This window comes from Malaclemys terrapin, chromosome 3 (assembly GCF_027887155.1).
Source record: "Malaclemys terrapin pileata isolate rMalTer1 chromosome 3, rMalTer1.hap1, whole genome shotgun sequence".
NCBI classification, from domain to species: domain Eukaryota; kingdom Metazoa; phylum Chordata; order Testudines; family Emydidae; genus Malaclemys; species Malaclemys terrapin.
In genome coordinates, this window is record NC_071507.1 from 193,514,356 (window position 1) to 193,535,360 (window position 21,005).

Here is a 21,005-nt window from a genome sequence, read left to right on the forward strand (position 1 = left end):
TTTGCTCTCTGCCCGTAGTCTGTTTGCCTTCTAAGAACATTCGAACAAAGAGCCTTCTTGGCCTGACAGAGCAAATGAGTTCTCCCACTGACTGCAGTCTAAGTAAGGCTGGTAGGATCCAGCCCAAATTGCATTAACTCTGCCTTCTGCCACCCTACATGTAATAAATGTCATGAGTTAATGAGAGAGATTGCGCCATCTTTCCCCAGTCTGAAAAATGAAGTGAAATGCTGCCGGGCAGGGGGAAGGGAGGGGGGAGAAGCATGTTTCACACAACCTGCCTTTGAGTGCTGTTATTTCAGTTACTAAAGTCACAGATTGCCTATAGATCAGATGGTGCCATAGTGGTGATGGAGCATGAAACCTCACTTAACTCCCACTTTACAGTTTCTTTTTTGCAGCTGAGATTCCACTACTCACACTGACCACATTCTTGCCATTACGCCTGTGGCTTTTCCCGTCTGATAGAAGCTAATCCTCACTGCTTGTATTTTAGAAAAACAACAGTTTTTCTTGTTTCATGTTTAAGAATGGATGTAACAGTTCGCTGTCTGAATGGGAGCGTAATTTGATACGTGAGCAAGTCGTTCGAGTTCCACTTTAAAAAAAAAAAAAAAACAAGTAGCAAATATACCAGGATCCGAATGTGAGTAGACAGGAGTCTTGATTTATGAGCAATATGCAGGGTTCAAATTGGATCTGCACTACCTCAGCAAAGGTATCTGCTTATTGGATGATTTGTTTTTTAATGACCCTTCGATGTTGCTTTTGCAGAATAATAGTTAAAATGCCATGTTGAATAAGGACAAGTCTGTGCTAAGCTAAGCTATGCTTGTACTGCAATAAACTGGTCCTTCAGCAGGTTCAAGAGCATGGTGTATTAAAAAAAAAAACCAGTATTCAGCTACTATAGGAAAACAAACACAACCCAGAAAAAGAAATGTAACAGTAAACCAGCAGATGTATTAGGGCACACTCTTAATTCTTTACTACTCAGATGGGAAATGGCCAGGCTCTAACTACTATTTATGTTTGATCATGCAATAATTATGCAAAACCTAAACTGGAATTAAGCAAAAGAAGTTTAACTGTGCTTAACTGTGTTACTTACTGGCTTTCATAATAAGGAAGCAATTGTGTACTGCTGCAGTTAGTAGGAACTAATGGTTTTCTTTTATCTTAATTACAGGGTAAAAAATTACCAAACTAAGGCATTTACAAAACAGCACCTGGTTAATTTTATCAAATGTAATAAAAAGCCTTTCTTTCTGTACAAAGGTCACTTCTCTTTTTATTACGCAGCCAAATCCTACTCACTCAAATGACCGTACCAAGAGAGCACTGGATAGAAAAGGTTAAGTTGTTATTGATTCATTTTTGTGGGTGTGCAGCTATTGCATAGCATCCATATTACCTGGAGAAAATACAGCGCCATAGGAAAGCCCAAACAGCTCCTTACCCAGGCTGTACTACCCCAGAATAAGCACAAATTCAGCAATCTCCCATGGTCAAGCTATTGACTGATCAAAGAGGTGTGCCTCACTCAGCTCTCTGAGCTGTAAACCTTTGTTCCTCAGCAAGGGACTCCACTAACTGTAGTACTTGCAATCCCCAAAAGTGCACCGAGGGACTGTCAGCAAAAGCACCACCACCAACATGGTAGAACATGGGGAGAGAAGTGTTCCCTAAGGCAGCCATGCTCCAAAGTATATAGGGTTACATAGATTAGAATCAACACGTTGAATAGCACCCAGAAACAGATAGGGATGACATTGCAATTCATGGAGCACAGGTGTACCAGGCCTCTCACTGACTGCTCTGTTAAGCAGGTGGGCTACCATAATGCTAGCAAGTGGTCTTCAATGGCTGCATGCATTGCATTGCATTCATACAACCAGGGGCAGACAAAGCGTGGAGGACTGTGGCAAGGGCTCCTTACCTAGCTGCAAATTTTTAAGTAGCAGGAATCATTGTTGCTACTTGGGAAAATGACAGCCATCAGGGATTCAACAGTACCCAACAACTGTGAACCTCTTTGGCAAGGAGAGGACATACGCCACGGCTTGATAGAGAAGTTACCCCTTCCCAATTCAAGTCGCTTCCCTCTGCCCCAGCAATACCATCCTGAGTCTTGGGCTATGTCTACACTAGCACTTTTGACAGTAAAACTTTTGTCAGTCAGGGGCATGAAAAAACATATGTTGCACCAAGAAAAGCGTCGGTGTAGACACTGCTATGTCAGCAGGAGATGCTCTCCCGGCAACATAGCTACCGCTGCTCATTGTGGGGTGGTTTAATTATGCTGCCGGGAGAGCTCTCTCCCATCAGCATAGAGTAGGGTGACCAGATAGCAAGTGTGAAAAATCAGGACGGGGATGGGCGGGTAATAGGCACCTATATAAGACAAAGCCCCAAATATCAGGACTGTCCCTATAAAATCGGGACATCTGGTCACCCTTGCCCAGAACGGCTACACGGGAGACCTTACAGAAATGTAGTTGCAGCAGTACAGCTGTGCCACTGTAAGGTCTGTAGTGTAGACATAGCCTCAGTCAGCACAGTCTTCATCGCGTTTAACTGTTGACTCTGTGCCGTGAGTAGTAAAGACCAAGGCTTTGTCTGCAGCCATCTAAACAGCTGAAGTTTTCACCTCCAGGATTTGTAAGTGCTGCTGCTGATTCATAACGAGGCAAAGAAGTATATTATTAATCAAACCCAGAAGCACACTTCTACAGGAGGCTTTTATGTGAATGAGAACAGCATATGAAGTTACACTTAGCTAGGATTAAAGTTACAAGGGGCTCTCAGTCCTTCTGCTTCAGGCCATAAGCTGATCACCAGATGCAGGTCAGGAAGAATTCCACCCCACTCCCCTTCATTAACAGTGTTGCACAAGAGGTAAACTATAGAGAGGCAGAAGGAAGAGGAGGGTTTTGGTTATGCCTTTAAGGGCCTGATCCAGCCACTCTGAAGTGGGAAGTCTGTCCATTTCCACTGTCTTTTCTAGAAGTTGAGTAGGGTCCTCATTTGCTGTCAGAGACAGGATACTAGACTAAAGAGACCATTGGTCTTTTGGTTTGGCACTCCTTAACTACAGCACTATATGCAGCAAAATCCAGATTTCAGATGCCTAACTAATAAAAGGGAAGCCTGGCAAATGAACCTGTTATGAGATATCAGTGGATGGCAGGTCCCATGATATTTATATATATTATATTCATATTTCACAAGAGTTAAAGTGAGAGCTCTAGAGCTGTGGGAAACTTGGCAGTTTCCATTCACCAAGGTTCATGAGAACAATTATTTTTCAGTTTCGATTCTCATGGGGTTTCACATTGAGTTTTGGGTTCAAACAAAAACCCACTTATTCTTTACTGCAAATTAATTAACTGGTTTGAACTTTTTTTTAAACAAAGCCACAACATTTCATCTAAACCACTGAGTTTCAGCTGGTATCATGTCAAAACCACTTGAAACATGAAACCATAAATCTTCCCAGGTTGATTCACAATCAGGCACAGGTTGTCTGGAAAAAGTTTGCAAAACCTACTAAGTCTTCATGTTTTTAACAAAATACCCCAGTGAATTTTGTATGCGGATCTTTTGGATTTTGTTGCAAATCTTTGGCACAATTATAGTTAAAATCTCATTTCACTTTTATAATTTGTTACACACAGTAATTTATTATTTCTCTCTCAGCACAGTGAAATCAAAAGTCAGAACTTCTGCATACAATCCTCACTAGGAGCCTTGGGAGAATTTCATACACTCCAATTTGTTGATTGTGAAAGTGATATAAACTGGCACTAGAGAGAAGCCACAGTGTGAGAAGGTTGCATTGGTATCCTGATAACACAAGTCCAATGTTTTTCTTGCCAGCAAAGTAAACAGCGCGGCTGAGTAAATATGTTCAGGTAAAATATCTCTATGTATTCCACCACTGCACATATGTGGGTTATTGCAGAGCATCATGGTGCTTGGATTTCACCAGATTCCTCACCTATTTGCTGGATTTTGACATTTTGGTCTTTAAAAAAAATTAATTTAAGAAAAGAAAGACATTTTCAGCTTTAAATGCTACAGAATAAAATCTGCTCCCCAGCTAGCTTTCATTGGTGCATATCTCTCACTCTGTAACAGCCTCACTTCTCTACAGTTGACACAAAAATATCCACAACCAATTACTACCATTGCCTGTGCAAGTCAAACCTATGGTTCTGTCTCTTACCTGTAATCTGACTCTGTCCTTGTGGATTAAAAGGACTTGGTGCAGAGTTCAGAGAGGGCCGTGGGCTCTGAGTCGGGACCCCTACTCTCATACTGGGATGAGGAATGCGCCCTAAATCACTGAGGCGTTCAGAGAACAAACTAGGTTTAGAGTCATCAAGCTTCTGTCTGTGCCCTGGAAACAGCAAATCATAAAATAAAAGGGTTATTAACACGACTGAACAATTTACCACACAAAAAAAAATCCCCAACTTATCTGTAAAGACCTATTAACTGTTTGTGGGTTCTCTAGGCATTTTGGCTAGAGACAGAAACCAAAGCTGGTGAAAGAATGGTGGCAGGGAGTGAGGGCATATGCCATAGAGTCTGTACCTACCAGACAGTGGTGCAGCTGAGTATTAAAAACTGTGGGGGAGATCCTCAGCTGGTCTAAACTGTTATAGCTCCATTGACTGCAACGGACCTATGACAACTCAGACTAGCTGAGTATCTGCCCTACTGTGAGTTCAACAGAATGAAAGAGCAGCATGTTCATTGCATGGGCTACTCTATTGGTTAGAGGTGTAATTTATTTGTGACTGTTATACCAGTCAAAGTCCTAGTGTGGATGCAGTTATATCACTATAAGCATATACCTAGGGCTTCTGTTTTTCTGGGTTTATTTATTTCATTTTCTGGTGTTTATAGTTTACACTTTTTGATTTGTATATAGATGCCCAAAAATAGTGTTTTATGGGGCTTTCTCTTTACATATACACACAGGGCTGTTTCACACAGCACCATGTTAAAGAGCACTAGGGAACTTTTAGTGTGCACCTGAAAAGGTTTACACAGACCAATTAATGCGCAACACATTAATGTGCTTTTAAAATCACATCCTGGTAGTCCACATTATTGCTTGAAGTAGACAAGCCCTTAGATACAAGCCAGGGAGCAGGGACATCACCTCTATAAAAAATCTGCAATGGGAAATGGAGGTCACTATGAATTGAGTAACCGTTTCTGGTATTTTTCCAGTGTTTATTGGATAAACACTGATTTCATTTTTTTATTTTTTGCTTTGGGGGTATTGTACTGGTGTTTGTTGGTTAAAAACCTAAAATCAGAAGCCTTAGGTATACCACATCCACTTCCCAAAAACAGTATAGACTGGGCTGTATTAGTATAAGCACTTTTATATTGGTAACCTGTGTTCAGCAGTTTTTACTGCTTTAATTATAGTGGGATAATGAAAGTGGCAAAAGTTTCTAATGTAGATAACCCTCCTATCCAGATATGTGCGTGAGTGAGAGATTGTTCCAGGATTGGTTCCATTTATTATGGAGATTTTCAGATAGCTAAGAAAATCTGACTTTGTTTGTTTTGTATTACTCCGTTACAATTAGTCTGTATGGTTCACTTATTATTCTGTAACTTTGGAGCGTATTCATAAAACAGAACTAAATAGCCAGTCTCCTTTAAGTATCAGGGGGTCGCCGTGTTAGTCTGTATCTACAAAAACAACAAGGAGTCTGGTGGCACCTTAAAGACTAACAGATTTATTTATTCAGGTGCATCTGAAGAAGTGAGGTTTTTACCCACGAAAGCTTATGCCCAAATAAATCTGTTAGTCTCCTTTAAGAAGCCAAAAGAGTGGTGTAATAAGGAAAAAATGGCAAAGCTGCATCTGATGAAACCAATCCTGCTGGGTCCCATACTTCCCTTCACTTAATGGGCTACCCATCATCATTGCTCCCTCTCCAGCTCCCACTACCAGCTCAGCTGCACGAATGCTGCGTGGATTAACCAGGAATGCTCTTTAATATTGTGCAGTTGTTAGAAGTTAAAGGGGAAAAATGACATTAATCAAAACTAAGAATGCCCACTCCAATATACTGATACTATAAGTATGTTTACTTAAGATCTGCCAGTTCTATCATAGAAATTATGCATCATCCATCATCATACTTATATTCAAATACTTTTTTCATTTTAAGGCATTTCCATGATGCTCATAACCAAAGTATCAGAGCACTTCACTAAGTTTAATGAATTAATCTTTAGAATAGGAAATAGATAGGGTTTATTTTCCCCATTTTACAGATGGGGAAGCTGAATCACAGAGAGGTGAAATGACTTAGTGAAGGTAACAGATAGTGAACTCAGAAGCTAGAACCCAGATCCTATGACTCCCAGTCCTGTGCTGTAATCATCCTTCAGCTCTAGAAACAGGCATTTTTGTATAGCATCCATCATCCTAGTACCCAAGTGCCTGGCATATAACACACATTTTCTAATTGGAACCCTGACAACAGGTGGTGGAAGCAGGCAAGCAAATTTCGGTACAGGTACTAGTACAAGACTCAGAGAAATCCTATTTCTATACAGAAAATTGAGAGGCTGGAATGGGTGTGTGAAGAGAAATGGATCTCATTTGAGATTAGAGGAGTCTCAAACAATTTTTAAGGTTCTTGAAACTAATTTGTTGACTCATTTTCCTGTCATTTTAAAGCATGTTTCCCCCCCTCCCCCGCAACCTACAAACATGTTTCTTTCTCCTAGTTAAAGGGAAACAGGTGCTACATATTAGAACAAACCACCCAAAATTAGGCTGGCACAAGTGGGTGCCCTATATATATAGGAGTGATGTTGATGAGCATAGATATAGAATGGTTTTTTGGCTGGTTCGTGGTAATGTTATAATCGCAGTTTAATTAATATGATAATACCGTAACTGGCTGTGTTTAGCATTGTCTCTTGAATCTATGAAAAGCACTGTGATACAAGTTAGGTGTTGTTAAATCTAAAGAAGTAACTTTCACACATAAAGTATTTTTCCATAGAAGTTCTCCTTCTCAACATCTCTCCTTTTTTACAAGCTCCGTGTTTGTTTTTCCTTCTGCCTGTGCCATTTTCCATCTTGTTTTTTTTCCAGTGGATTTTTCCCCCTTTCTCCTTTGTTCGCATTTCTTCCTAACAAGAATATAATCTCTTTTCGGTGAGTTCAAAATTACACAAACGGAGTTAGCCTATCCCGAATCTCTCTCACCAGGGCTGAGTTTATCTGAAAATGAATCAACCCCCAAATGGGCTTTTGCTTTGATTTTTCAGACAAAAATTCTATTGTACATTTAAGTAGTGCCCTTCCTCCTCAGAGATCCCAAAGCACTTTCCTAACAGACTGATACACAAACTTGAACTATAAAATGTGTTAACTATATCTGTGGTTATTTGTAAGTCATCACTGCTGCCCAGGTTTGTAAAAGTATGCATGTGATGCCCTTCAACCTGCTTTTGACCATGCTTTATTCTTCAGTGCATAGCTCTGTAAAAACAAAGGTTATATTTAACTACACACATTATTTACTCCAAACTAATCCAACACTGAAATGCAGCCACTTCTGAGGCAGAACCCAGCGACTGTCTATTAGTGGAAAATAACTGCACACAGCAGTTTAGGATAGGAAGTGAAGAAGAAAGAACTCTGTAGCTGGTTCAAACTGCAGGAGTCTACAGTCAATTTTTTTTAAAGGCCCGGGAGGTTGGGTTCCCCAGGTCTGGAAGACCCAAAGCATCAAGGAAACTAAAGGTACGTCTACACTGCAATTAAAAACCCGTGGCTGGCCCCTGCCAGCTGACTCGGGCCAAGGGGCTGTTTAATTGCGTTGTAGAAGTTCCAGCTCAGGCGGCATCCTGGGCTCTAAGACTCTGCAAGGTGGGACGGTCCAGGAGTTTGGGCTGCAGCCCAAGCCCAAATGTCTACACTGCAGTTAAACAGTCCATTAGCCAAAGCACTGGGGGCCTAACTCAGCTAGCACGGGCCCACCACCGGTATCTAATTGCAGTTAGACAGACCCTATGAGGCTCTAGAAGCCAAATAGGAGCCATAGACATTCTTGGCTTGCCCCTCCCCTTGTCAATATTTTTATTTTAGAGCCACAAAGAAGACACAAAGGAATATTGGGACAAAAGGGTCTCTGGCTGCCAGACAGCACCCGGCTTACATAGTGAGGTCCCCTAGAGAGGTTTTATTAAGTTTTGTCTTCTCAAGTTTGTGCGATTGTTGTATTATAATAAAAGCCATGGCTGAGTAAGTCCCTTACCTATCTTTAATGACAAATAAAACCATTCAACCCAAACCTCCATTGTAATGACACCTGTGTGCTGCTGAGCTGTGACTCTTGCAGTGTTTTTAAATCAAAGGCCACCAGGCAGTCCTTGGAGAACAAGACCTGACAACGATAAATTCAGAAGGTGCTTACAACCCACAGGAGTTAGGGTGCAATCCACAAAATTATGTAACTTTCAATGGGAGTTAGGCACGTGTCTGAAGTCCACCCTAAGTGCCTTACATACCTATGGACCTGCGAACCCCTAGTGACGGTGGAAGAGCTACGCCCTACAGTGAAACGCCCTAGAAAAATACTTTCCAAACAGCATGTGAGCAGGAATAATGAAATACATGCTAAACACATGAAGTTCACTACACAAAGGCTGCTTTTCATCTCTGTAGTGATATATGCATCCGTTGACAGAGAAATTCCTGATCCCCAGGGAGCACACTAAGAAAAGATGTATTTCTCTGTCTCAAGTGTGAGGCATAATTTATTTCAGAAAAAAGACCTGGGTGTCACTGTAGACAGCTCAATGAAAACCTCTGATCCACGTGCAACAGTGATTTAAACATAAAAAAGCAATGTTAGGCTGTATAAAGAATGGGAATAAATAATATTGGAAATATGCTCATAGCATTATACAGCTCAATGAGATGGCCTCACCCAGAATACTATGTTCAATTCTGGTCACCCTCTCTCAAAGAAATTATAGCAGAAACAAAGCAGGTTCAGAAGTAGGTTACAAAGGTGGTTAGAGACATAGTAAGTCTCTGATTTGAAATGATATTGAAAAAACTGGGTCTGTTTAGTCAGGTACTGAATCAGGGTCCAAAGCCCATTGAAATCAATGGAAAGACTGACACCAAAAAGAGAGGACACAATAGAGGTGTAAGCAGGGTCTGAATGAGCTCTCCTCTGACATCTAGTGATGAGCTGGGAAAGAGGACTTCAGGAGCCGACCTTGTTTGCATGGGCACATCCACCCTACCGAGGTGCTCAGCATGATGGGACTGCTTTGCCCAAACGATCACTTTTGGCTGGTGTTGGATCACAAGTCTCTCTGTTATTGGGGCAGGGGTATTCAAGGGTTATTATCCTTGTTGTGTGAATCAAGGGCAGCAGAACTGTGCTTGGCATACCCTGCTTGATGGACTCACCCTCAACTAAACTGCACTCACTAGGCAGGGGACATGGGTGCCAAAGCCCAGTGAATTGAGAAAGGGTGAGGACAGGGATCATGCAGCTGGTGATGTGGGTCTTCTCTATGGACCCTAGATACCAATTGACCCTTTCTTTTTCCAGCGTGTGATAACAGAGCTGATTAAAACTCAATTGAGAGTCTTGTTATGCACTACAGAGCTGTGATCACTGATAACCAAGTCTAAGCATTAGACCTGCTTTGGGACAGTGTCTCTGATGCAAGAGACTGCCCAGTGTATATTAGCAGTGAGACTCCTGCACTAATAGCTGAAATCACGGAGAGCTGGGTTAAGTGGTGGGACCTGAAGACATCATAGTGAGTGGCCAGGGGAGAGGAGCAGTGAACCAGTGTACGGACAGTGGAGAGAGCAAGGTGCCTTCTTGTGCCTCCTGCCACTCCCCTTCACCGCCCCAGGTGGGAGGTGAACTCTGCAGATGCACCTCTGAACTCTGGGTCTGCACTGACCAAGGACAACAACTGGGAGTGGAGTGTGATGGAGGGAGAAGGGAGGAGCACGTTAAAGGAACTTCTGGTTGCTGGACTTAAGAACCTGAGGGAAAAAGACACTGCCCAGCGTATTCTGAGGTGGGGCTTTTGCTCATGGTTTTATGAATCCTGCTTGTGGTGTTTTCCCAAATTAATGCCAGGTTATTTCCCTCCTTCTATGCAAAGTTTCTTTTCTACACTCAGACTCTGTGCTTGCAAGAGGGGAAATATTGCCTCTTAGAGGCACCCAGGGCGTGGTATGTAATTGTGCCAGGTTACGGGGTGGGGGTTTGAACCGGTTTCGTGTTGTATTGTTCAAAAGAAACCCCTAGATATTGAATCTGGCCCTAGTTGCTGCCAACTCCAACTGTCAGAAGGGTTATATAGGAAGAAGTTAAACAAAGTACTCCAGTGTATCTGTTCTCAGAGTCCAAGAACACAGAGTCAGAACCTAGAGTAGCATCTGGGAATTCTTATCCTCAAGTCCCGACAGTTTTTTCTACTCACATAAGGCTAGATTTATAAAGGTACTTAGGCACTGTAACAATCACAGGAATACACTGTGATTCACAAATCCTGAGTTAGGCACCTATTCAATGAATGGGGAGAAACAGGCACCTGAGCCTGATTCACAAAAACCAGCAAGCTAGGCTGGGAGCCGCTTAAGCTAGCCGATGGGAGATACCAACGAGACGGGTGTGTCCTACGCCCCTCCTCTCTCTCAGAGATAGGTGCCTAAATCCAAGCTGCAGGGAAGCACCTGTCTCTGCTAGCCATTCTCGGTTGCAAACCCTCTTTGGAGTTAGGAGCCAAAGGGAATTTTTGCAAGAAACCGGGGGTGAGGGGCAGCAGGGGGAAGGAGGAACTCCCTCATAATTTTTAGCCTAGTGTTTAGAGTACTCACGTAGGAGACTCCAAGTTCTATTCTGCCCACCCCCCACCAGCCACTGCTCAGGAGAGTGCCAGGGGCCTACGGGATATTCTGATGGGGATGGAGTCCCTCGGTCTCTCCTGGTGAAGTTCCACTGCGGCCAAATACTTAGTCATTTGGGCCAGAGAGAGTGCATGTGCAAGAGAAAGAGAGAGAGAGCACAACTATGAGAATAACTCAGTAGCCTTGTGCGCAGAGCACTCACCCAGGATGTGGGAGACCCAGGGTCCACTCCCCCTGCTCCAATGACTCTAAGTATTTATCCACAGTGGCAGGGCTGGCTCTAGGCACCAGCTTAACAAGCAGGTGCTTGGGGCGGCCAAGAGAGAGGGGCGGCACCTGTGGCAATTCGGGGGCAGCAGGTCCCTCACTCCCTCTAGGAGCGAAGGACCTGCCACTGAACTGCCACTGCCGATCGCGGCTTTTTTTTTCCCCCCCGATTGCTGCCACTGATCGCAATTGCGATCGCGGCTTTTGTTTTGTTTTGTTTTTTTGTTTGGGGCGGCAGAAATGCTGGAGCTGGCCCTGCACAGTGGAACAACTTCAACAGGAGAGACTGAGGGAGCCCCACATCAGAATATCCCATAGACAAGTGGTTTGGGCACTCACCTACCATGTGGCAGATTTCTATTCAAATCTCTTTTCATCACACAGAGCGGGGACTTGACGTTGGTGGGGGGGGGGGGCGGGTAATCCCACATGCCAGGTGAGTACCCTAACTACTGAGATAAAAGTTATGAGGGAGCTCCTCCTCTTTTCTCTCTCTCAGCTGCTTTGTGTGAAGTCACATGCAGGGCCTGATCTGGTGGGCAGCCTCTGAGCGCACCTACCGGATGGGGCCCACAAATGAAAGAGGTGGCCAAACACCTGTCTTCCCCCGGGTTATGTGTTGCTCTGGGATTGAGGTGGGAGATAGATGTTTATAGTGAGGCAGCAGTGCGCATGCCCAGAGGTGGAAACACAGGCTCCTAGCGACCTTATTGCAAAAACTAAGAAACCAGGTGTGTTCAGGCACTTACAGGATTCAGAGGGAGTTTTGTGAATCGCAGTGGAGCTTAAACTGGGACATAGGAGCCTAAACCCAGACTTAGGCGCCTACTTTTGTGAATCTACCACACCATTGCAATGAGCAATATCCTAATCTATCAATCCTACCCAGCTCTTTTAACCAAACCTGTATATCAAAGGTTCTGGAAGCAGACTGCACTGCGGTTAACCTGCTGCAGAAGTTGCAGCACCAATTCAGAGTGTGAAAATAGATCTGACACAATCAATGTAATAAAACAAACCAAAGCCCTGGCTAGGCACGCATGCCATAACTTCGCATGCTACTCAAACTTGCCAAACAAAGCAGGAAAGCTTCAGTCAGGAAAATATTAAAGATGGCACATAAGGGCTATCATACATTACCGATTCCTTCCAGAGCAGAAAACAGACTATAGCTTTGACTCTAGATGGATCTGACTGCTTCCTAGTTTCCTGAATCACAGAACTACTGTCCATGTCTGCTGGCACTGGGCGCTTACTGTCAGTTTGGTTGACACCGTCTGGACAGTTTAAATGAACATTTGAGAGGTTAACCTGGAGAACCCTCATGTAAATCTGATGCCCCAAGATTTTTACCTTTTTTTTAATTCTGCAGCTTTTGGGTGTGGGGCTGAAAATTAATCAGATTATACTTGGTCTAGCCATATGTAGGGACAATGTAGAAGTCTCTTTTTAGCACCAAGCAAACCACCCACTAATTTTTTATGGTACCAGGGAGCTCTGGTTACCAGATTGTTCACAGATGTTTTTATTATCCCTGAGCGGGCTGGGTATTTTCAGTCTTCACTCAGTTGCACCTCTTTCACTTGCTTTCACAACAAAAACAGCAAATAATGGGAGAGTCAAATATCTTTGTATGAAAGCCTAGCATAAATGAAGCTGAAATTAAGATCCTACACACCCACCTGTTGTGCATTGATTTTGTGGGTGATCCCAATTAGAATGGAGGATCTGACATGCAGTATTTGCCTCAATATCTAGGCACAACTGTTATTTGTTGTTATATGCCAACAGAGGGCTCAGCACTGTATAAACACAGAGGAAGTGATGCCCACTATCCCATGCCGCTTACAGTCTGAAAGGTAGACAAAGCAACACATCCAGATTGCTCTTTGTGGCCAAAGGGGTGTTCAGGCTTTCTATACGTTTCCAAGTTGTGTGACACCAGACTGTGCTTGATAGAAGATGTGTGTTTAAAGGAGAGATGTGAACCAAAAGGAGGCGGTAACATATATGGGAGCTCCAGGAAAGAAGCAGCATAAAGAATAGTGGGAGAAGAATTAGATTGTAGCCCACTGAAGTTTTTTTCCATTGAATTCAATGGGAGCAGGTTTAGGGCCTAAGGGTGGAATCTCTGATTATTCCCTCTCTCCACTAATGGTAGTAAACCTGAAAAAGGAAAAGTTAAGTTAGATAATAAGGAAAGAAAATCCCTATATTGGAACTGATTGGGCGATGTAATGATCTGCCAGGCGATGACTATACTAGTACACTTCAAGATTATGACACTAGTAAAATACTTTGGGGTGCATTGTAAACAACATCGCTACACTAGTGAAGGGGATGAATTACACGTCTCAGTAGTTTCTTTCAAGCCCCATTGTCTCTGCACATCTTACTGCACTTGATCCCATTAATATCAATAGGAATTGCCCATGTGAACTTATAGCCTGATATGTCTCTATGGGCCTAATTCTGATCTCAGTTATACTGGCTTAAATCTGGAGTCAAAGGAACTACTCTGCATTTACCCTGGTGAAACAGCTCAAAATTGGGCCCAAGGACTTCTAGATAGCTTGTTGCGAATGACGTCGTTGATTCAGGCAGGGATATTCATCTTTCTTATAATGTTCAGACAATACATCATGTTAGCAAGGTACAGCTCCAAAGCAACTGTCTATCTGGGCTCTAGAGGTAACACAAGAGTGCCATAAATCAACCTCTATCCAGAAGGATCACGTTAGCTCTTCACAAGTAAGGTCCCTCAACTGAGCCAAAAAAAGCTCCTGTTTACTAAATCCATATTCCTGTAAATATTTGTTTGTGACAAACCGTTGCGCTCCTTGTTGCTTTCCCTACGCAGTCCCCCTCGCTAAGCCATACAACTCAAAATTCATCAACAAGAATGAAAAAGAGAGCCAAACAATTTCTACCCATGAAAGCAGAAAGCTTGGAGCCCTTCCAGTCTCTTGGGTAAAGACATAATTATGAGAAGAAAAATATCTACCCAAGAGACATAATTACATAATTAGGCCATAGGTTCTACATAGGAAAAGTTCTTATAATTCATAAAACAAGGCGCTACATAGGCGCAATAACTGGTTTTAATTCAGTCAGTGGAGGGAAAAAGATGTTTGTTTTTTAAATAGCTAAAGGCACCAGTTTACATTAAAGACTAAAGGGCTTTCTCTCCCAACCATGCACACAGGACTCCCATTAGCATTAATGAGGGTTACACACGCACTTGGACAGAAATCAAGACACCCCCCCCCCCCCGAAAGGTTTTTGTTTTTAAAGCGGAGACATTTTTACACAGAGCAGGTCAAAAATACACCTGAAACTGACCAATAAATAAATAAATTACATGAAAACAAACACAGCAAACAGGTTCAGCTGACTTGATTTCTTATTCTTAGGGCCCGATTCAGTCCACTGGTGGAATCCCAGCTGACCACCTCTTTCCAATTCCCTCACCCTGTGATAAAGCATCTGACTTGCTGTACCTAAACAAAAGAGTGAAAACTCAGTTTTTCTCCAACACCCCAGTGATACAAAGATCTTGGATAGGTTCAAAGCAGGCCAGCACTACCAACAAAGGGCTGATCCAGATCCCATGGAAGTCAGTCTTTTCATTGATTTCAATGGGCTTTAAATCAGCCCAAAGTGGGTAGGATCAGCCAGGGATGGGATTTGAGCCTTGGCACTTAAATGGTGCAAGATCTGGCCCTCAGTGCATCTCCCAGTTCAGTGGGCATTTTCCCACTAGGGAGCAAGAGCAAGCTTCAGTGCAGCTCATCGCCCAGCTAGCCTGCCTAGATGGGACTCCCGCGAATCCCCATCTGAAGTTTAATGTTTCCTGCAGATTGAGGGGTAACTCCACTGTGGGGCAAATTGCATCCCTCTGTGCCTATGGGAGTGAATCAAGACCAGGGCTTGTAAAATCTTTGAAAATATAAAATGCTAAGATTTCGATTTCTTTTTAACAAGTCATGGCCTACGAAAAGCAAACACACACACACACAGCTGGGAGGATGCTTTAGGGGTCAGGTTTTTCAGCAAATCACAGCAGCTGATGCATCTGATGAAGTGGGCTGTAGCCCACGAAAGCTTATGCTCAAATAAATTTGTTGGTCTCTAAGGTGCCACAAGTACTCCTGTTCTTTTTGCAGATACAGACTAACATGGCTGCAACTCTGAAACAGCTGAGATATAACTCCCCCCCCACACACACCCCACCCTGAATATTATCTGTGGATGTGAAAATTGGCTGCTGTACCTCACCAGCTCCAGCGGGGGCAGTGTTTCAACAGCCCCAACCCTGTGCCCATTGAGATCAGAGGGGCAGTGGTGGTGATCATGGGGGGAGCTGTTATTCCCTCCACTGGGCCTTATGGGTCCTGTGTGCAGGACCTCAGTGCTGCCGCTACATTTGTCTTGCGGGTGTTTCACTTCTAGAACAAACCTGTAGCTATGAAAGAGAAAAGGAGCCCCAAGAAAAGAGCAAGCGCAGAAGTGAAGGAAGGGTTTCCCTCACGGCCCTGACTGGAACTGCTTCCCCAGTGATCACCTTTACTCTGACCTTCTGCCGTGCTCCTCAGCCCAGCTTGAGAGGCTGCCACAGTTCACGAATCCCCCACTTTCCCATCTCCCCTGTGCTCTGCTCAAAATCACACTGCACTGTGGCATAACAAGTGTCTCCTCCTTCCCTCCTGCCCCCACCCAGAGAGATCCACACTTCACTTCAGACTTAATGCGGCACTACAGGTGCTCAGTGCTTTGGCATCTACCCTTCCACCCCCACCCCAAACCCATTCTCCTCTGTTCTGCAGCTCAGAACTGTGCATTAAAGGAGTTCCCATCTCCCGTTGGGAGATCTTCCCCAGCTCAGCCATGTGATTCACCATGTCCTCCAGGCTTTTAAATTCACGCAATGCAATGGCTATTTTTAAAAAACAAAACCTACCACTACAAACACACGGGAAAGACAGAGAGCGTGTTGGAGCCCCCTGCAACTCGGCACAACTCTCATTCACCTTTACACCTCACTAAAGAACATAATGCACCAGTATATGTGCCAGCAACAAAGCTAGCCATGGTTGGCAAATTTGTTTCAATTTGTCTTGTAAAGACAAATCGTACAAAGAGAGGATTCAGAGTAGCAGCCGTGTTAGTCTGTATCCACAAAAAGAACAGGAGTACTTGTGGTACCTTAGAGACTAACACATTTCTTTGAGCATAAGCTTTCGTGGGCAATTCCCAGTCCCTGGCTTCATTCCCTCTGCATGCTAGTATCTGCTGCACTCTTTTTCCTTTTATTTATTTTATGTTTTGCTTTGTTTTTGTTTGGTTTTGGTCTATTTATTGCTGCCTTTTTTTTTTTTTTTTTTTTTTGAGCAAAGGAAAAAAATGTTTTAAAGGAAGCCGCATTTCAAAAGAGCAAGAGCTCCTCATCCTGACTTTATCATCCTCATTGTTATCAAACAATCTCTATAAAGAATGGGAAGAAACTTTTTTTTTTTAAAAAAAAAGGGAAAACTACTCTATAAAATAGGTCCTTAGCCTGGTCTTTCTATAGTGAAGAGCAGTAAAGATCATAGAAAAAGAAGGAGGGTGAGGGGAGAGTGAAAAAATCTCTTGCTTTGAACTGGCTTCTCTCCAACAAGCAGAAGGGGTTGGTTTTCTTAACGCTTGCGAAACCTGATTACTTTAAAGGACCGAAGAGGTGGAGATGTAAACAATCATTAAAACAGATTTAAGGTTCTTAGTTTTAATCTAGTCTAAAACCTCTCCAATTGTGTGCTGTTTTGCAATCCTCTGCTCTCTAGACATCAATAGGGTGCACTTTCTTTTTTTTTTTTTTCCTCTCCAAAACCAAGGGCATATTACAGGCTGAATGCTGTGGTTAGAATGGGAGTTCAGGCATGGACGATACAACAGTCCAGCAATAAGGGAGGGATACGTGTGTGTGTATTCTCTGTCTTTCAAAAGACTGTTTTGCTGCATTAAAAGACTATTGTGTTTCTATCTGTGCAACAGGTTTTAAGCAGATTGTTTAAACATAATTAAAGAAGGGATGTTTCTAAAATAACCTCTCTAATAAAATTCAGATGGCTAAAGGGAGCTGAAAATGTGATTGAAAATAAAAGGACGCCGTTTCAGTCTATGCTTGCAAGGGAAACATGATATAAACTCCAAAGGAAAACAGTCTTTACTAGTTAGACTTGAAGGATTATCTTGTGTATCAGCACCCTCTGTGGCAGAATAGCATTTATCCACATATCCACCCATGTTAATGCCATTGCACAATTTACTACAGCCTTGATAGACAGGTAATTGCTTTATCCACCCATGTGTAATAAACGGAGTCTAGCATGTTAATCCTCGAGTTCTTATTGTCTGTGAATGCCAAGCGAGGGAGAGACATACTCTGAATGCCCTACCCTTTCATTCCAGCACTACTGGAGTTTACTCACACTCAGACCTGCTAAAGTGTTCTTGGTACATTCCACTCTAGTGCTTGGGGTGCCAAGTATTGTGAGTAGTATCAAATTATTGTTATATAAAGGGCACCTCAAATCAGGCTAAATGTAGACAGAAGCCAGATGCAGCAATCTTTTTTTTTTTTTTTTTTTTTTAATCAAACACAGCTTTTCACACTTGCCTTAATCAGACAGACAGTATTATTTATTCTTGGTCATAACACAGAAACTACCAGTAATTAACCTGAACCATAAAACTGGACTTCTGTCCAGTTTGTGTAGAATCTGTCAGACCTTAGAGAAACATGAAACATCCCTTGGCCCATTAATGTTTTCCATGAAAATCAATAAAGGTTTTTTTTTTTTTTTTTAAAGTATCAAAAACAGGCGTAGCCTTTAAAAGGTTTACAGATTCCTGGCTACTCCATGGGCTTAGGTTTGTGGCATCTAATCTGCAATGACAGTTTGATGGATGTCTCTCTTTCTTCCTTTCGAAAGGTATAAAGAATTGGTGGTTTCCCCAGTAAAAATTATGCTTAACACCCTTCTTCTCTGCTCTTGCTTTTACAATCTAAAGCCTGGTTAAAAGGCCGGAATATGATGAAAGTCTTGTGCTGCTGCTAATATATGGGTTTAATGGGGCAGCGGAGATGTGACAGAATCCATTCAGTTCTCCGGGTGAAATTCACCTCTGGGCAGAGTGCCAGCACAAGCCTATGCAACACTTAAGTCTTACAGATGCCTAGCCTTAAGTGATGCATAACTGATGCCGTAACTGATGCTAGTTGAGATGGTGTCCTGAAGATTCCTCCCAATCCTCATTGTGGTCAGCCACCATTTTGATCCCTTCTCTTTGCTATGCTCTGTCCCCTTTCTGGTGATCTCACTAGTGACAGTCTTGTTCCAGGTGGCAGATGGGGTGGACTGACTTCTTGTGTCAAAACCTTAAGGGAGAAAGCACTGTCTGGTGGTTAGAGAATAGAGCTGAAAGGGGTGGAGAGGGGTTGAGAGTTCTGGGGTTTCCCACTGACTCACTGTATAATCTTGAGCAAGTCACTCGAGCAATATTTTTAAATGCAAGTGCCTCGAGGCAGGCTCTTAAACTAGCTCCGGGTCTGATGTTCTCAATGGTGCTGACCAGCTGCAGCTTCCACTGAAGTCAATAGCTAAAATTAGGCTGCTTCTTGGGTGCCTAAATAGGGACTTAAGTAACTAAAACTTGAGGAAGCCACAGTTTTCTCCACCTATAAAAATATTTATCTGCCTCCCTGACTCCCAGGGGGCATTACTAGGCTAAAACAATTTGTGAGCCTAATTCACCAGTGTTACTATTTTGGTTTTAGCAGGTCTGAGTGTGAGTAAACTCCAGGAGGTTTCAATGAAGTTACATTGGGCTAAAACTAGAGTAACACAATACTAAGTCAGACTCAACCTTTACAAGCTCCAAGATCTCTGGATGAAGCATACTCTGAAAGTGCAAAGGATTATTAATATTATTAAATACTTGTTGTTTTGGTGTGTTTACTATTCTTGTGACAGACTCACAATATCTTGGACAAACCTTATGGAATTATGATTAACTTTACTGAATTAAGTTAAACCGTATTGAATTAGGTTTAATACCTTGCGGTCCCATTGTATTAAAAATGCAGTTCTGGGCATTGTATGTACTTTCTCCTAGAGAATGGGGATGCTTCCATATTTCCTCTGTTATCAGCTGTTGATGCCACCCCATGGAGAGGTGTGCATATACTAGTTCAAACTGGATTCTTCAGGGACCAATAGACAAAGAAAGGATTTTTGGATAAACAGCCTAGTTTAAAACTGGGTCTACAGAGGCCCCATAAGCCTATGTGCTTGCTCTGAGGTGAGGCCGTGATGAATTTGTGATCACACAAGAAACCCCTTGGGTTGCGTTTGGAAAGACTGTGCCAGCCACAGCCCATGTTAGGGTTGAAGTGATCTCTAGTAGGTTTATTAGTATCTATCTTTTATAGTTTTTAATAGCTTTTCTCTGTAAAGTAAAATAGGCTTGCACAGAAAGAGCTGTGTGGTAACTTAAAACTGTTGACAATTATTGTTATCTGTCTCTGAAGAGAAGGCAAGCAGGTATGCTTGGGCAGCTTGATTCTGCCAGGAATAACACAGTGAAGACAGGGAACTGCGCAGAAGGCGGGGGGGAGAGGCGTGGGTCTCTGGCAACAGCTGGGGAACTGGAAGCCTGAGAGTTGGTGCCCTTGCTGGATGACGGAGGGAAATACAGGTGCAGCTACCCTGATAGGAGGTGATTCTATGTGTTGAGCAGCTATTACTATCCATGCCAACCGGGAGAACGAGAGATAATGGATCATTTCTGCTGCCACAAACCACCAGCTTAGTTAAGGCAGTGATTCTCAACCGGGGTACATGTACCCCTGGGGGTACACAGAGGTCTTCCAGAAGGTACATCAACTCATCTAGATATTTGCCTCGTTTTACAACAGGCTACATAAAAAGCACTAGCAAAGTCAGTACAAACTAAAATTTCATCCTGATAATGACTTGTTTATGCTGCTCTATATACTATACGTTGAAATGTAAGTACAATATTTATATTCCAATTGATTTATTTTATAATGATATGGTAAAACTGAGAAAAGAAGCAATTTTTTCAGTAACAGTGTGCTGTGACACTTTTGTATTTTTATGTCTGATTTTGCAAACGAGTCGTTTTCAGTGAGGTGAAACTTGGGGTACGCAAGACAAATCAGACTCCTGAAAGGGGTACAGTAGTCTGGAAAGGTTGAGATTCACTGAGTTAAGGCACAAGATTTTATCTGAAAACAATGTAGCAAATTATCCAACTCTAATGCCCCAAAAGGGAAATATTTTTAAAAATACAAGACCATGAATACAGATTTCTTTTTTTTTTCCTTCTTCTTCTCTTTTTGGCTAATCACAGTCTGCAGAGAAAGTGGAGGGAAATCTTGCCAGTGCTGTGAAAGGCTTTAAAATTCTGGGAGAGTACAACAGGACAGCATCGTTATTTGTATGTAATAAAGAAGGGCTGCTGCTCCTGAGAACACATCACCCAGAAGGATCTCAGAAGGGATAATTCACTGTTTGTCAGTCTTAGAAGGAAAACAGAGAAGGACAGATTCTGCTCTGAGCTACATGAATGTAAATCCATTGACTTCAGTAGAGTGATTCCAGGTTTATAGACGTGCATTTGGGGTCAGAATCTGGCCCCAAGCCTGTAGGGCTGACCTCACCTGCCACAGGTCAGCTGTATTAATAATGGGATTACATTACGGCCCCAGTTCAGCAAAGCGTTTAAAGCA

General features: G+C 42.8%; 1 protein-coding gene across 3 annotated transcripts in view; it reads right to left on the reverse strand.

Annotated features, from left to right (window-relative positions):
• The window catches only part of RUNX2 (RUNX family transcription factor 2), a 192,361-nt gene that overhangs the window by 41,542 nt on the left and 129,814 nt on the right, over nucleotides 1-21,005 (reverse strand). For 2 of the 3 annotated variants that reach the window (XM_054021897.1, XM_054021896.1), the window contains exon 6: nucleotides 4,229-4,402. The exons of the other annotated variant lie outside the window; for it this stretch is intronic. In XM_054021897.1, the coding sequence (XP_053877872.1) occupies nucleotides 4,229-4,402 (174 nt within the window). The remainder of the gene's footprint in view (nucleotides 1-4,228; nucleotides 4,403-21,005) is intronic. 3 annotated transcript variants of the gene reach the window in all.